Genomic DNA, 16817 nt, shown 5'->3' with positions numbered 1-16817 from the left:
TGCGTTTTGATGACGTATATTTTGATTTCGGAAACCACTCGTAAGCTTCGTTTGTATTATTCTGCTCCGTCGCAATGAATAAGAACAATAAGAAAAGTGACGTTTCGTGGGTGAAACCAGCCGAACCGTCTTTTTTAAAGAAATTTAAAACTGATGTTGGATTCAAGGAGGGACCGACCGTCGACACAAAGGTATGCTTGGTCTCACCAACCGTGCTCAGTGGGATGGGATCCGTGAGATATTTTCAATTTGAGCTATTTATGTTTACGTTAGATTTTGTTCTAAACCCGACTTGCCATCATATAGCTTGCTCCCGCTGAAGCAACTCATCAGCTATATTAATTGTGTAATGGCATCAACGAGTGACAGTCACCCTTATATCCTCCAATCGTTAAGTCAGATGTAAAGCTAACTAGTTAGCTATCGACAGCGGCAGCGTTAACAGCGGGATACACTGCTGTTAGTAATAATGTATATAATCTTGGCCAGTTCTGAGTTATCTACACCGGGTTTGTAGTGGAATCCGGTGTGAGACTCCGAGCTGACCTCCCCCGACCTTCGAGCCACAATAGCTCCACCCAGCTGATCCTCTCACCGTGTATTTGATACGGTAGAAAGGGACAGGACTGATTACTATGCAACTCGCCAAAACCAAACAACAAATGCATGCACAGCAGTAAAAACATATGGACACATTTCTCCCTCACACACACCACTGTCCATCCCTTCTCTTAAGCTCTTCCTCTCTCTATATACTCTCTTTCTTACATACACGTGCAAACTGACACACAACAAAAGAAAGTCAATAAAGTGTAAGCCTACATATATTATGGTACTGTATTTTTGTTGCAATTCTGCATAAATGCGCAGGAGAAAGAACTAAAACAGCAACTATATGTAGTGCAACACGAGCAGGAGGATCAGCGGTAATCATCCTCTCTTGACAGCTCTGTCTCACACACACACACACACACACACAAACACAAACATACTCAGAGATAAGAGTGTAATGGGTTAAAAAGATATAACTTTTTAGATGGTACTGGCATTTCATTGTGATGATTTGTATCATTTTGGAGCTAGAGGAGTTTGGTCAAGTTAGTGCCGAGGTGAGCAGACTTACCTCTGAGCCTGGTGGACCAACCTCAGAGCTCAGCAAATGGGATTGTACTCCTACTAGAGTCGAGTATGTTATGACCACTACTTTCTGTCATGTCGTTAGTAATTCAGTTGCAATGTAAGTACAGTCACTAAAGAGTAGTGAGTATTCCAGCCCATGTCTTTAACAACACTACCTAAAGAGTGTCTTTCCCATGCAAGGTACCTAACAAAAAGGGAAATTTAGGATGTAATATTTACTGTCTTTTGCCTTGACATTTGTGTGTGATATGTTTTTCTTGTTAAGCGTCAACCGATGCCAACACTAGATGATGACAGCGGAAGTGATCACGATGATGAGTTGCCACAAGTTGTTGTTTTGAAGAAGGGAGACCTAAGTGCAGAGGAAGTGAAGAAGATAAAAGATGGCACACATGGTGGTAGTAAAGAGAAAGGTAACAACTTTGACCTATCTTTTTTGTTGTTGTTGTTGTTGTTTTCAATTTAGATGTGCGAATGCAGTTAAAAATTAGAATTACAACTAGTTCATGGCTGATAAAGTTCAAGATAGGATTAATATTATTTTTGTAAAGATGCTAGCCTCCAGGGACAAGTATGCACCTATGTAGATTATTGCTTTAACAAGGTCCTAAAGACTTCAAAAAGTACATCTATGTATTGTTATTTTTGAAGCATGACTTTTAGAATGACACACACGTTTCTCTATCTGCAGATGATGAACCTCCTCCTGATGGTAAAATCCTGTTCAAAAAGCCAGCCAAAAGGTCATCCTCAGACAAGTTCCAGGGAATCACTGCCAGCTCCAGCAAAAAGAAGAGGAATGAAGGAGGGGAGAAGGAAGAGACAAAGGAGAAGCTTGGAAAGAAAGTGAAAAATAACAGCCTCCTTTCATTTGGAGGAGATGAGGAGGAAGAAGAGGGGTAAATGGTACTTTACTGTGAAGTGCAGACTTTCATTAACAGTGGACCCCTTTTGTATCTGTTCCTGGTGGCTTCCATTGTGAAAAAAAAGGACACAGCAGATTTTTCATCCCAAATATTCTGTGAAGAGTTAATGCCATTTAGCTTCTGAGATAAGGCTTAGTATAGTATTCTTGCTTGGGAAATTAAGTGTTGTATAAGAAAGAGGACATTGTATTTCAAATTGGTAGGTGATCAGTTTGCCTCTCAAATGTTAGATCTTCTCATTTGGTGTTTGTGTCTAAGTCAGTATAGCCGATCTAAATTTTAAATACTTAAGTGTCATTGAAACCATAGTGAAGTTTGCAACTAGTCTGCCGTTTTCATTAGTGAGGTTTTACCTACTGATACATTCAACATTTTGAATGTATTTATAAAATGTAGCTTCGACAGCGGAGCCATGACAAAGATTAAGTTAAAGCAATGCATTCTTGTTAATGCAATTGTGTATGATTTTTATTGTGGATGTCTTTTTGTTGTATGCATTTTTACAAGAAATCTTTGGGATTAAAACATTAAACCAAAGCAACAATATATTAAAATATTGTTTGTACTATGCCGGTGTATTTGATGGTCTTTCCTTAAAATTAAGAAATTAACATGTAGAAGAATGCCTAATTGTCAATGTGTCAGTGAATCATAAAGACTGGATTTAAAGTGATTGATTTGAAGACATTTATTAATTCTGACATACAGGACTCGTCTTCTCAGGAAAAAATAATAATGTCCTGAGAGCCATTTTATTTCAACAGGAAGAAAACTCCTGACATCAATGTATTATGACCCTTCTCCAAACACAAAATACAAAAACCAGCTGGCTTGTAGACTGACACTGTACATAAAGAAGAACCAAAAAAAAAAAGAAGGCAAAGTTGGAATCAAGTAATATTAGTTTACCATCCCGAGTCTATGATCTTTGGCTGTAATGTGTAATTACAACATGCTGGAGCACATCTAAACATGGTCAGTAAACTATAATAAGGATGGAGTGTGACACATAACATAAAACGTATGTAAAAAAAAAAAGCTGCCAATTTGGACCATGACTACTATCTATACACTTTAATAGTGTTAGTGTGTTAGAAAACAGAAAAAAATAGGATTTAACTTTAGCTGAGCATTTAGTACAAGATCAATTATACACCAATGCTTAAAAAAGAAAAACTAAATTGCAAATTAATGTTACACTGGGAATATTCATGATCTATAAATTCACTGTCACCCAATACAAAAAGTATTGACCGATGTGAGAAAAAAAATATAAAATTCCATAATTGGTAAAAACCATAAAAACACACAAAATTATACTGTCTGTATTCTTGGTTTGGGTGGCATATGGATAAGTTACTTTATTTACCTAGAGTTCAATAATATCCAAAATCAAAGTTAGGGAAAATAAAGAAATATTTCATCTGAAAAATACATTTGGCGAAACCCGTTAATAAGAGTAATTGTTCCCCTAAATTGCATCGTCCATCGCTATTGTGCTAAAATAAGTCATTAGAGAAGTACATCAGAGTGATACTGGTTTCCAAAAGTGGGGGTCACGTTTTAGCCCGAATATCCACTAAGTTCAGAGGTCAGTGTAAATGGTAAAAGCACTGAGAAGTTGACACCAATCTGCTGATATGTGAATAATACCGGACAAAAACGGACACTAAACTACAACAATAAGTTCCATTCAAAACATTTGGTCACACAACCTAGATTTTAACTCTGATATAAAAGTGTACACAGCATTAGCCTCTTTACCCTGCTTTCAGGGATTTACCAAGTGTTATTTGTTTTAGAAATAAGCAGACAAGAAAAAGAAAAAAATCACCCATAAAAACAAGCCCTAGATCTTAGTGATATGCTTACTGGTGCTGTAAAATACCTTACGCCTGGTGGCAGTTGTCTTTGTAAAGTGCAGTTGAGGTCATTGAGGATGTATTTTGTGCAGACATTGGTTGTTGTTTTTTTAGGGAGTTGTTCCTTATCCAATGCGAGGGTCTAAGGACAGGATGTTGTGTTGCTGTAAAGCCCCTTGAGGCAAATTTTTAATTTGTGATATTGGGCTATACATATAAAACTGACTCGACTTGACTTACAGTTGGGAAATCAGTGGTTTTAAATAAGAGGAAGTTAAATTTGCTATTTCAGTATTGGCAACACGGGGGTGCTCTTGTGCTAGGTGAGAGGAAGCCTATTACGTGACAGTCCCACTGCAACTGACAGTGAATGTCATTTTCTTGGGAGTTTCGAATCCCTCATCGCATCGACAATAACTCAGAGCTATCATGACAACCGGTGTATCTAAACAGATTCAAGTGTATGTTGTTGAGGAGAAGCACCAGGTCGGAACTATGGCAGCTCCTTCTCTAAACAAGTCAATGTGAGAGAGAGGCAGATAGGTTGATTTAAAAGGTTATAACAAAGTGAAATAAATGTTATCAGCATAATCAGATAGGAATATTTAACAAACAAAATTGGGGGGGGCCTTTTTCCCCCAAAAATATGGCATACCAATACGACCCCACTAATAACCCATGGTAACAAAATTCTAATGTAGACAAAAATTAGCTTTCAGTATTTCAGAGTACTCACACTTAAACTCATAATATGTGGTCATTCTTATCCATTTGTTTGTGATGGAACCAAGGTCAAGTGCTTAGCATGCTTTTGGGAGGGACTGGTGTTATCTATACCAGACTATATGGTTATGTATTAAAAGAGTTGGAGCTTCAAGACACTGAGCACCTTCACCAGCAGGGTTACTTTGCTCTTATGCACCATTATGGTACACTTTAATCTGCAAATGGTTTGGATTTTGCCACATCCAACTTTCACTCACATCGGGGGCAGTTTCTTCCAAGCATCATGAGCCTAAAATCCATTTTCCACCATAGTGAAATAGAAAAGCATTTGTGAAACTTCATATAATCACAAATCTGTTCTTTCTTTTTTTTTGCCTGAAATAAGTCATTTGGTTTTACATTTAAGTAAGTTCTAAATGATTAGCTCATCCATTTCTCATCAAATTTTTAAATATGGCTGGCTTTTTGAAAGGCTTTAACGGCTTATGGTACTCAAAGCTAAATTTATGTTAGTGCTCGGATGGTTTTGTGGAAACCACCCTGTATAAATCTCTATAAGAGCCTCCCTCTGGGGCACACCGAGGTCTCCTGAACTGATCACATGTGCTCTGGGTGGCTTTGCAGGCAGGAAATCATCTCTTGGACAGGTCTGCTCTCGAAACAAATCTGATACACGGCCGTGAACAGAGGGAACCTGGGGATTTGACGGAATGGAAGATATTAGGATGATTTAAATTGGTTATTCCTTATTAACTTTGACATTTAGGTTGCCATAAAAAATTAAGAGAAAGAAACCATGTGTACTGACTTATCCACCAAATCCTTCTGTTTGAGGATGTGATAGACTTCAGCGGAGGTGGCAGGACCCTGGAGTTTCTGACCATTCAGCATCTCCTTCTCAAGATCCTCTATACTCTGATGATGGGTATAACAAGCAGACGACAGAAATTCACACCAATACACCAAAAAAATTAATCTTTTAGAAGACACTGTAACACATGAAACCCACCAAAAGGGTTTAACGTAAAACAGTAGATGATAAATAGTTGCTCAACGACTGTCAAATGCCAGTTATTACATGATTACCACAGCGGATTTTTATTTCACTTGAACTACTTGGCCTCACAGCTATTTCTTTCCCCGCCCCCCCCTTTTTTTTCTCCCCAATTGTTCCTGGCCAATCACCCCACTTTCTGAGCTGTCCCGATCACTGCTTCACCCCCTCTGCCAATCTGGGGAGGGCTGCAGACTACCACATGCTTCCTCTGATACATGTTGAGTTGGCAGCCACTTCTTTTCACCTGACAGTGAGGAGTTTCACCAGGGGGACGTAGCGTGTGGGAGGATCACACTATTCCCCCCAGTTCCCTCTCCTCCCTGAACAGGCGCTCCACCTGACCAGATGAGGCGCTAGAGCAGCAACCAGGACACATACCCACATCTGGCTTCCCACCTGCAAACACGGCCAATTGTGTCTGTAGGAACGCCCGACCAAGCTGGAGGTAACACGGGGATTCGGACAGGCGATCCCTATGTTGGTAGGCAACGGACTAGACCGCCACGCCACCTGAATGCCCCGCCTCGCAGCTATTTCTAAAATTAATATCTAATATATTGTGGGTGACCCAAGGAAAACAATGGCCACTGCTGTGTACCTTTATCAATTTAAGTAAACTGGGGGAATCAAGCCAAGCCTGATCTCTGCGTAAGAGATGGCCAACAGCGGTTGATCAGGGCAGCCGGATGCATCTGAACCTATTTTAACACACTGTATACGTGTCTGTGTCTGAGGAGGGGTTAAGAGAGAAGTCACAAGACTAAGAGTAGGTCAAAGTCCCTACACAGAGGGCCTGGATAACAAGTTTTGGCCTGAAAAAGGTGTTTATCCATGCACACTTCATCTTTTCCAGTGAAACCATAATTGCTAGCGACATGTTGTGTTTCCTAAGCTTGTAGAGTTTGGTTACATTTGGCACTGAAAAAAACAGAATCAGAACCAGCAACTTATCTTTTAAGCCCTTCTTCTCATCAAACTGTTTAGTGGCTCTCTTTAGGACTATAAGAGGGAAAAAACCCATATAATAAGACCAAAGTTATGACATTAGCGTTAGTCTCATCTACAAAGACTCAGGATCAGAGAAGTCATACAAACGCTACATCCAATCTGTCTTACCTTCCCTGTCTTGGCGAAGGCCTCGGCCACCCGGCGGTTGCGGCCCCCATAGCAGGTGGTAATGAGATCGGCCACGCCACAGCTCTCAAGGAAGGTGGCCGAGGAGACCGAGCCATCCTTAGAGAAGAGCTTAGCAAAGGCAATCATCTCCATCAGCCCCAGACGGATCACAGCTGCTTTGGTGTTGTCCCCACACCTGAGCCCATCGCAGAAGCCTGCGCCCACTGCCACAATGTTCTGTTAAGGGAAAGAGAGGTGGCACAGAAAGGAGAAGGTCACAATCATGATTTGCATGCAGTATAGTACATTAGACTGAAGTCACAAAGCTTTGATGGTGTTGTCGCCACAGGCACTACAACAGTTTTCTGGTGGATGGATGCTGTTAAAGATCTCATGAAACAACATTTAGAACATCGCAAACTTCCAGGATTTGATGAATGGACCGGTCAGATGGGATTGAGTGAGGGGACAGCATTTGATGTGACAAACAGCCAATAATGGCAGAGCATTTTTTTAGATGAACATGGATATATGCCATTGGTTAGTTTCAATTTGGTGGTAGAAAAATCACTCTTGTTCTCAGTCTCAATCCCATTCATTGGGCATTTTCATCAGCGTACACCCACAAGGGCAGGATAACATAACAAAAAAAAGTTTTTCTCAGAAAGATGAAACTTAATTTCAAGAATATTGTGTGAATTATTTGTAAAGCAAATGTGGATAAAAGAGGTAACATGAATGAAAATACATTTTTCATTTCATGGAATCTTTAAATTACTTCATCAATGTATTTGTAGTAATAAAATACACATACACACACGTGTGTGTGTGTATAGTGTATATATATATATATCCATCCATTGTCTTAACCGCTTATCCTGCTCTCAGGGTCATGGGGATGCTGGAGCCTATCCCAGCAGTCCTTGGGTGGCAGGCGGGGAGACACCCTGGACAGGCCACCAGGCCATCACAGGACTCACACACACACACACACACACACACACACACACACACACACGCACGCACGCACGCACGCACGCACGCACACACACACACACACACACATATACATAGGACCATATTGCAAACCTTTATATAGTATATAAAACTTTGTTAAAAGAAACACTCAACGGTAGGGATAGTGCTCAACAAATAAGGAGCAAAATAATGTGGAAGATTGCTTATAGTAGAGAATTTACTTAACTTGATTTCATATATATGTATACTAGAAGAACCCCACTACAATGTAGCGGTTTGGTTATCCACCCGTCTAAATCTCCCTCCTCTTCATCCTGCCAGCTAACCGCCTTCCCCCTGCCCCTAACCCCCCCCCACTCCAACTCCCTCCCCCCAAATGCTCAGAATCATCTGAAATGCCGAGAAAAGTGGTTTACCCCCCCACTCCAACTCCCTCCCCCCCAAATGCTTAGAATCATCTGAAATGCCGAGAAAATAGGTTTTTAGCCATTTTTAGAAAATGCATATTTTGCATAATTATGCATAATTATTATAGTTATTTTAATGTTCTGCTATTTTTCTGGTCCTCTCTGGAACAATACCTACCACCTCCAAAAAAAATTAGAATCATAAGTGCATTTTTGCAAAAATGCATATATTTTGCATAATGCCAAAACATTTCTGTCCCAGAATTTTTTTTATATAGGTGAAAAAAATCGAAGATGCTCAGAATCCTTTGAAATGCCGAGAAAAGTGGTTTTTTAGACATTTTTAGAAAAATGCATATTTTGCATATTTATGCATAATTATGCATAATTTCAATTTTTTTGAATTTTTCCCTTACTCTCTGAGACAATACCTACCACCTCCAAAAAGAATTAGGATCATAAGTGCTTTAGTTTTCGGTCCCGCTATCTACACTAACTAACACACACACACACATTACGAAAATATATGAGTATATATATAGCGTTTTTTTCGGAAGCCATCAATAGTGTTGATGAAAGGGCTCAACAAATGAGGAGTGGAATATTAAGCTAGATGAAGGAAAAAAACTTTTAATTCATAGCAGTACAAGCCTGTTTCGTGCATCACGCATTCATCAGCTGCCAAGTTGGCTATACCACAAAGAAAAAAAAACAAAGAATAAATGCTATGTTGCCTTGCACCACACCCCTAGTTGTGCTGCACAGCAACCAATGGGAGGGCAGGAAAATTTTGGAAAGTGTTTCCTGCCCTCCCATTGATTGCTTATGGTATGAAACAGGCTTGCACTGTCTCATAAAGAATTGACTTGACTCACTGGATTAATATGGTCCTTATTTGTTGAACACTTTCCCTACCGCTGAGTGTTTCTTTTAACAAAGTTATATATATTGTATATATAAAGGTTTGGAATATGGTCTTAGGTGCAATGAGACAGACAGAGCTTAAGAGTGAATGATAGGGAAGGAGAGCAGGAGAGAGGGGGAGAGAGAGAGAGGCAGTGTCTGTACTTTGAGCGCCCCACACAGCTCCACTGTGTCAGCATCATCCACCACTGTGATTCTGAAGTTGGGAGTCTGCAGCAGTTCTTTAAACAACAGGCCGTTCTCCAAAATCTTGCTGCCTATAAACAACACATAAACTAAATGATAAATGTGTTTTCACACACCAATAATGGGTGGTCTGTGTTCCCTGGCCAATTTCATATAACACAGACTATAGTGTAAAGTGCCCCAGCCATCACGATCTTTCTTACCAATGGTGGTTTCACAGAATTTCTCAGCTGCCACCTCGTTTGCAATGTTGGCCCCCATTAGCACGCTGACGTCAATCCCCATTTTCTCCCTTATGATGTCAGAGATCAGCTTCAGCCCCTCGGGACCCTCGTCTATTCCCTGTGAGAGGGGCAGAGGGGTCAGAAAGGGGGAAAGGAGAGATGTGAGTGAGAGAGGAAGGTGGAAGATGACAGACGGAGATGTGTGTGAGAGAGGTGTTAAGAGGGGGGAGTACATTAGAGAGGGTGACAGATATGAGGGATGAGAGCACATAAAGGCACAAAAATGTCAAGGAGATCCATTAGTTCAAAATTTAGAGGGTCTTAACGTTTGTCGCCAAAGGGAAGACAATTAAAAATGGGCAAGGAAGAGACAAAGAGAGCTAAATGATGCCTCATCCACTTTACTCAGCTATCCAGCTATGCATTCAAATGTCTACGGATTCCTCTTTTTTACTGCTGATGTAGACAATCTGGATCTGAAGAGGAGCAAGTGAAGCATGAGGATGACAAACAGCAGTAATTAAATACTGAAAGGTCCCCATTCAGACTGACGACTCTGAGATGAGGGAAACAAACAGAATCAACTGATGACTAACACCTGTACAGACTCCATCATAAATCTCTCTCTCTATCTCTCTGTCTATATATATATCTGTATATAGTATCTATAAACATATACACTCACCGGCCACTTTATTAGGCACACCTGTCCAACTGCTCGTTAACGCAAATTTCTAATCAGCCAATCACATGGCAGCAACTCAATGCATTTAGGCATGTAGACATGGTCAAGACGGTCTGCTGCAGTTCAAACCGAGCATCAGAATGAGGAAGAAAGGTGATTTAAGTGACTTTGAACGTGGCATGGTTGTTGGTGCCAGACGGGCTGGTCTGAGTATTTCAGAAACTGCTGATCTACTGGGATTTTCATGCACAACCATCTCTAGGGTTTACAGAGAATGGTCCGAAAAAGAGAAAATATCCAGTGAGCGGCAGTTCTGTGGGCGAAAATGCCTTGTTGATGCCAGAGGTCAGAGGAGAATGGCCAGACTGGTTCAAGCTGATAGAAAGGCAACAGTAACTCAAATAACCACTCATTACAACCGAGGTATGCAGAAGAGCATCTCTGAACGCACAACACGTCGAACCTTGAGGCAGATGGGCTACAGCAGCAGAAGACCACACCGGGTGCCACTCCTGTCAGCTAAGAACAGGAAACTGAGGCTAAAATTCGCACAGGCTCACCAAAATTGGACAATAGAAGATTGGAAAAACGTTGCCTGGTCTGATGAGTCTCGATTTCTGCTGCGACATTCGGATGGTAGGGTCAGAATTTGGCGTCAACAACATGAAAGCATGGATCCATCCTGCCTTGTATCAACGGTTCAGGCTGGTGGTGGTGGTGTAATGGTGTGGGGGATATTTTCTTGGCACACTTTGGGCCCCTTAGTACCAATTGAGTATCGTGTCAACGCCACAGCCTACCTGAGTATTGTTGCTGACCATGTCCATCCCTTTATGACCACAGTGTTCCCATCTTCTGATGGCTACTTCCAGCAGGATAACGCGCCATGTCATAAAGCTCGAATCATCTCAGACTGGTTTCTTGAACATGACAATGAGTTCACTGTACTCAAATGGCCTCCACAGTCACCAGATCTCAATCCAATAGAGCACCTTTGGGATGTGGTGGACCGGGAGATTCGCATCATGGATGTGCAGCCGACAAATCTGCAGCAACTGCGTGATGCTATCATGTCAATATGGACCAAACTCTCTGAGGAATGTTTCCAGTACCTTGTTGAATCTATGCCACGAAGGATTAAGGCAGTTCTGAAGGCAAAAGGGGGTCCAACCCGGTACTAGCAAGGTGTACCTAATAAAGTGGCCAGTGAGTGTATGTATAGCTGCATATATATGTTATTATACATTGATACAAGCAGACATCATAAACACACTGCCATTCACACATGTATCATCATCATCGGCGGTCACTCGGGGTTGAGTATGACTGTCTTCCTTCTAGGTCCTTGTGGGTATTTTTGCAGGAGGACGCCTGAGCGTGACAGCTTTTTACATGGAGTGGCTGATGCGCTTGCAGCCACCACATGGTCCTTGGCAGGGGGTGGCCAGAGTCCAACGCCATGGAGAACCAAGACGATTGGAGACCACCCCCTGTTGCAGCCTTCATCCTCCTTCACTGGCATCTGTCTTATGCCAGTTCCGCTGTTGAGGTCTTTATTGGATCGCGCTTCGTCTGGAGCCTCCCTCTTGACCTATCTGCCTTGGGTGACCCTACCAGGAGCCAAGCTCTGGACGGCATAGCTCTTGGGATAATTGATACATGTAAGCTCTCTACCACGGCAAGGTGGCAATCCAGGATCACATATACATGCACAATGGCTGGAGCACATACTCTCAGCATCATCGGCGGCCACTCAGGGTCGAGTATGACTGTCCTTTAGGACACCTGTGTGTGACGGCTTATTATGTGGAGTGGCTAATGTGCCTGCAGCCACCACATGGTCCTTGGCAGGGGGTGGCCAGAGTCCAATGGCATGAAGAACCAAGACGATTGGGGACCACTCTCTGTTGCAGCCTTCATCCGCCTTCACTGTCGTTGTGACCTGGAGACATCTTCCACCAGTTCCACTGTTGAGGTCTTTGTTGAATCGTGCTACATCTGGAACCTTCTCCTTGGCCTGTCCACCTTGAGTGACCCCACCAGGAGCTAAGCTCCGGGCAGCATAGCTCTTGAGATCATTGGTACATGCAAGCTTCTCCACCACGGCAAGGTGACGATCCACAAGCGCACATGCTCTATCACACTCACACTCACACACACACACACACAGTGTAACTATCTGTTTGAAACCTCTTTCCAAACTGAGTTATTGAGATTAAAGACTAGACCAAACTGTGCTCAGTCATTGATTCATCCCAAACAGTGATATGAGGTCTACCCTTCATGGCTCAGACATGGTCAACAGTCAGGTCAAGCCACACAGAAAAATCATGGCTCAAGATTTGTTCCAGTGCATGCTCCATTCAGTTATAGTTTAAGTAAGGCTTTGGTCATTCCCTTTCAAAAATGAGCCTTCACCAGCTCCACCCAAAGGTTTTTTAAGCCTCACACAAAAACATACACATTCTCCCTCAACATTTTCCCTCTCACCCTGGCACACACCATTTCAATCCTCTTGCATCTAAATGCTGATATGATATAAATCCTCTCTCTGGATAATGGCCCAGACCAGGGCTTTAATCAGCTTTTTAACCTGGCTAAAGCTAAGGATTTATCTCCTCTAACATACACAGAGTAAAAGAGGTAGAGAGAGGAGGGGGACAAAGAAGAGAGAGAGTAAGTGACAGAGTGTAAGTGTGTGTGTGTGTGTGGGAGAGAGAGAGAGAGAGAGAGAGAGAGAGAGAGAGAGAGAGAGAGAGAGAGAGAGAGAGAGAGAGAGAGAGAGAGAGAGAGAGAGAGAGAGAGAGAGAGAGTACGGCTGTCAGATGTCTTGGCTTTGCCTCTCTCGGCTGCAGTCAGGATTTGGATAAAAACACTCCAAACTCCCAAACAACCCCAAATGGCCAGCGTGAACACAACCTGTCATTTTACTGTGCCATTATCCCAAAGGGCTCTCTGTGCATTACAGACTATGGAGTTGCAGCATCTCGGGTCTCTGACACAAGAAAATTATATCTAAAGAAGAGTCCTGTGTTTTTGTCAAATACTATAACAAATATAGGTGGTGTTTTGCAGATTTTCTTTTAGTAGATTTTTCTGAAATCCTCTGTGTTTTTAGCTGTAAGGAGATTTACTTCTTGCTGCATTTACTAGCCCCTTAGTGAATGTTGTAACTACAGCACAACAGCGTATCAAGAATTTTCTGCAGGTTCTTATGGCTTGAACCATTTCTCATACTTGTATGCATGAAAGTGCTTCAAACATTGAAAGAAAATGATGAGGGTTACGAGTTTCACAAAGAAATGTAACATTAGCACATAAATGCTTTTAGCACAGTTTTCAAAAAGGAGATCAGCAAACTTCATGGTATGTTTAAAACTGTTTCTTTTTCCTAAAAAAAATTTTTACCGAAAAGAATTAGGAAAAACAACTTTCCTAAAAAGCCATAAACACAATCACATGAAATCCCTGAGATGCTGGGAAGACTACCTTACACAACCTATTCACCCATAGAGGTCACCAGTTGTGCTGGATATTGTTGGGAACAGCCGACAGCTGTGTCCAGAGCCCAGGCTCTTTATCTATATATAGGTCTCATTGTGATGTTTTTTGCCCGAGTGGGAAAGGCATTAATAGCGTTATAGTGGATGTGTGTCTCATCTTTGAAGGTTACATAGGGTACACAGAGTTGGGAACAAAGCTGAATACTCTCATTTCATAAATAAAATATCAAGTTTCTTCTATCTCTTCGTCTAAATGGAAGAACGTAATCTGCTGAATGAGTTGGTTGTTTTAGGTTAAAAGGCTAAAGGCAATACCAATGAATAACATGGGTTTTTTTTAGATCAGAATATGTAATATTTGATTAAATTCAGAGGGAAATGTAATTCCAAGGGACCTCATACATGAAAGCATTCAAATCCCAAGAATATTTTTTTCAAGGGTTTTTTTTTTCCTTTGGTATTTTCCGCCTTTATTAGATAGCGATAGTGGAGGGAGACAGGGGACAGGGAGGGGATGACATGCAGCAAAGGGCCCGGCCCAGATTCAAACCCAGGCTGCTGCGGTAAGGACTCAGCCTTATGTGGCATGCACTCTACCAGGTGAGCCACCGGGGCACCCCCAAATTCCAAGAATATTTTATATATTTTACTGTAATTGTATCCCATAGAAGCACTGCATTAGCGCTAATTAATTAATTAATTTCAAAACAACAGCCGTATAATATACCAATAACTCTGGGATGTTGACATATTTTGTAACAACAAAGAAAGGGCATGAACTGGGCATTAATGTAAAGTAACAATAGGCTTTGTGCAAGTAGGAGCTTTCAGATGTGGTGACTGGATTTATTTTCAGTCCCGCTTCGGAGTAACAGATATCATGGATGTGTTACCTTTATAAGTGTGATTCCTCGGGCTTTGGAGGAGACGCAGCCTACCATCTCATCACACAGATTTCTGATGAACTGGTGAGGGACTACAAACACCAGCAGGTCAGCGCCTTCTGCAGCATCACAAAGCTTCGGGATCGCCACCTGGTTGTGATGGAGTCAGGGAAATTAGGCTTTTTACAACCTTCTGAGTCGACAAAGAAACAAAAACAACCTGGAATAAAATGTACAATGGGGATCTGTGGGATTCAAGCCCAGTGTGGCTTTTTGGAAGCTTTCCAACAAACCTCATCATTCCTCAGTTTCTGGCAAGTGAGACTAATGTAGCTACTGGCTCAGACTGAAAAGTATCGCGCATCCACTAATGGTGTTGTAAAATTTCTGCAAGTACAGAAAATTACCTGCACATCGCTGCAATGGCCTATCAAGAAATTATTTTCACCATGACAAAGACACAGCCTGAAGATGATTCTCTCCCTTACCACATTCTCGGGCAGTTTGTATCCGGGCAGGTACTTGATGTTCTCGTGGTCTGTATTGATGATGTCAGTCAGTTTCCTGCCGTTGATGTTCTCTTCAAACACCCACATCTTCACAGTGGTGGCAAAGCGCTGCAGGGACCGGGCATTATTACCAATAATTCTAGCTATGGCTGAGCCCCTGAAGTAAAAAAAAAAGAAGAGAGAGAGAGTGCAACAAGTCATCCAGATAAAGATCAAACAAACTTACATAATACTAAAATCCAACAGCAAGAACAGCATGTAGGCCTAATATATCAAAGTAAAGTTACTCAGTCTATACATTTTCCTACATTGCATCTCTCTGTTGGAGAAACCACAGCTTGTTGGAACCACAAGCGAATACAGCAAGTGTATATTTTCGTTAAAACTGATGGATCCAATTTGCTTTTCTGCAACATGTCAAGTTTAGAAATCAGATTTTTATTTACTCTGGTATGGGTACATCCCTATCGACCGGGTCTCAAAGGAGGAATACCCTTTGCCGAAGAGGATCTTTGGTCTCACAGGGACAGAGCTATACCACCGATCATTGACTGGATTTACAATCGTGTGAAATAGCAGTAAAGTCCATCTAAATGTAACTACTCTACCAGAAACTGCAGTATCACAAATGGTGGAGGATTGTGCAGCACCATTAAGTGCACCATTCCTTGCACGTGGGAGCAAATGAGCATATGTTTTTTTCGCCCCATCATACTTTAACGTTGTCATTTTATTTCAAAAGCGATAATACCTCTTGCAGACATTTTTAGGAAACCTGACAAGCTAAATAGGATTAAAACGCATGCTGACTACCACAGTAGTAGTAGCCAATCGCGTTGATAAGGAGGCACAAATCACTGAGCATATACTGCAGTAAGATATAGCTTCAAGTAAGCCATAATCCCTTCACATTGTTACACATTCCACGTCCCGAGCAGGCTGCCTGCATAGTAAATCATGTACATGATGATCACTGCACGTCAGATTTGACAGCTCACCAGTTGCCAGAGCCGACTATGCATACTTTCAACGGCGAGGCCATCGCAGACGTTTCCCAGCGATCCAACAAACGAAAAATCTAAACTTTCTTTTCAGCCGCTTGTTTCACAGAAACTTCAGAATGTTTTGAGTAGAAATAAACACATATGAAAGGGGAAAGAAAGGCTGGGGTGGAGACAAGGAGAGCGCGTAGCCAACGCCAATGACGGATGGATGGTTGTCGATTTTAGATGACGCAGTTAAAGTTATCGTCACCTTTGAACAACCGGGAATTGTAGTTTTTATATCGACAGACAAAAACTGGAACCACGAAATTGTGTGATTTGAGGAATTGTAGCCACAATTTTGTCGGGGGAAAAAAACCCCCACTTGTAGCAAATGCATAAATGTATAGAATAGAACCCACCTATTTGAAGATAAAGAGACATCATGGTTTTATTATTATTATTATTATTATTATTATTATTATTATTATTATCTCGTTCACCGTGATTTTCTTTCTGTTCTTTGTAGATCGCCTGAAGTCAGCATTACTAATAAAGCGGACAAAACCCTACATTGCATCGTGGGGACCTATGGACCAAATGTTCCGCAATAGCACAACGGTTCATCTTTAAGGGTAATTTATCACCAGCTTGAGCACCGCGTCTTGACTGTTAGCTTTGAAAACGTAGCCGCATCGTTAGTCATA

At 41.6% G+C, this 16817-nt stretch overlaps 2 protein-coding genes across 2 annotated transcripts; one reads left to right on the top strand and one right to left on the bottom strand.

Annotated features, from left to right (window-relative positions):
* Positions 1–24: 24 nt before the first annotated feature.
* On the top strand, positions 25–2116 carry kiaa1143 (KIAA1143 ortholog). The gene is made up of 3 exons (XM_056285711.1): positions 25–191; positions 1406–1553; positions 1832–2116. The coding sequence occupies exons 1-3, from the start codon at positions 75–77 to the stop codon at positions 2041–2043; spliced, it is 477 nt and encodes a 158-aa protein (XP_056141686.1). The 5' UTR covers positions 25–74; the 3' UTR covers positions 2044–2116.
* A 143-nt stretch (positions 2117–2259) lies between these two features.
* Positions 2260–16323, bottom strand: gpd1l (glycerol-3-phosphate dehydrogenase 1 like). Its single transcript, XM_056285710.1, has 8 exons — positions 16126–16323; positions 15107–15284; positions 14628–14768; positions 9526–9664; positions 9281–9393; positions 6828–7064; positions 5463–5569; positions 2260–5348 (listed from the first exon to the last, which is right to left on the bottom strand). The coding sequence occupies exons 1-8, from the start codon at positions 16167–16169 to the stop codon at positions 5252–5254; spliced, it is 1056 nt and encodes a 351-aa protein (XP_056141685.1). The 5' UTR covers positions 16170–16323; the 3' UTR covers positions 2260–5251.
* Between the last annotated feature and the right edge of the window lie 494 nt (positions 16324–16817).

This window comes from Lampris incognitus, chromosome 9, assembly GCF_029633865.1.
Source record: "Lampris incognitus isolate fLamInc1 chromosome 9, fLamInc1.hap2, whole genome shotgun sequence".
Taxonomy (NCBI): domain Eukaryota; kingdom Metazoa; phylum Chordata; class Actinopteri; order Lampriformes; family Lampridae; genus Lampris; species Lampris incognitus.
This window is presented reverse-complemented; position numbering and strand designations above follow the sequence as displayed.

Coding starts and splice junctions, on each gene's coding strand:
- kiaa1143 (XM_056285711.1), top strand. CDS start 75: ATGAATAAGAACAATAAGAAAAGTGACGTTTCGTGGGTGAAACCAGCC. Junction 192..1,405: donor GACCGACCGTCGACACAAAG/GTATGCTTGGTC, acceptor TTTCTTGTTAAG/CGTCAACCGATGCCAACACT. Junction 1,554..1,831: donor TGGTGGTAGTAAAGAGAAAG/GTAACAACTTTG, acceptor CTCTATCTGCAG/ATGATGAACCTCCTCCTGAT.
- gpd1l (XM_056285710.1), bottom strand. CDS start 16,169: ATGGCCTCGCCGTTGAAAGTATGCATAGTCGGCTCTGGCAACTG. Junction 14,769..15,106: donor ACAAACTGCCCGAGAATGTG/GTAAGGGAGAGA, acceptor CATCACAACCAG/GTGGCGATCCCGAAGCTTTG. Junction 9,394..9,525: donor ATTCTGTGAAACCACCATTG/GTAAGAAAGATC, acceptor TGTTGTTTATAG/GCAGCAAGATTTTGGAGAAC.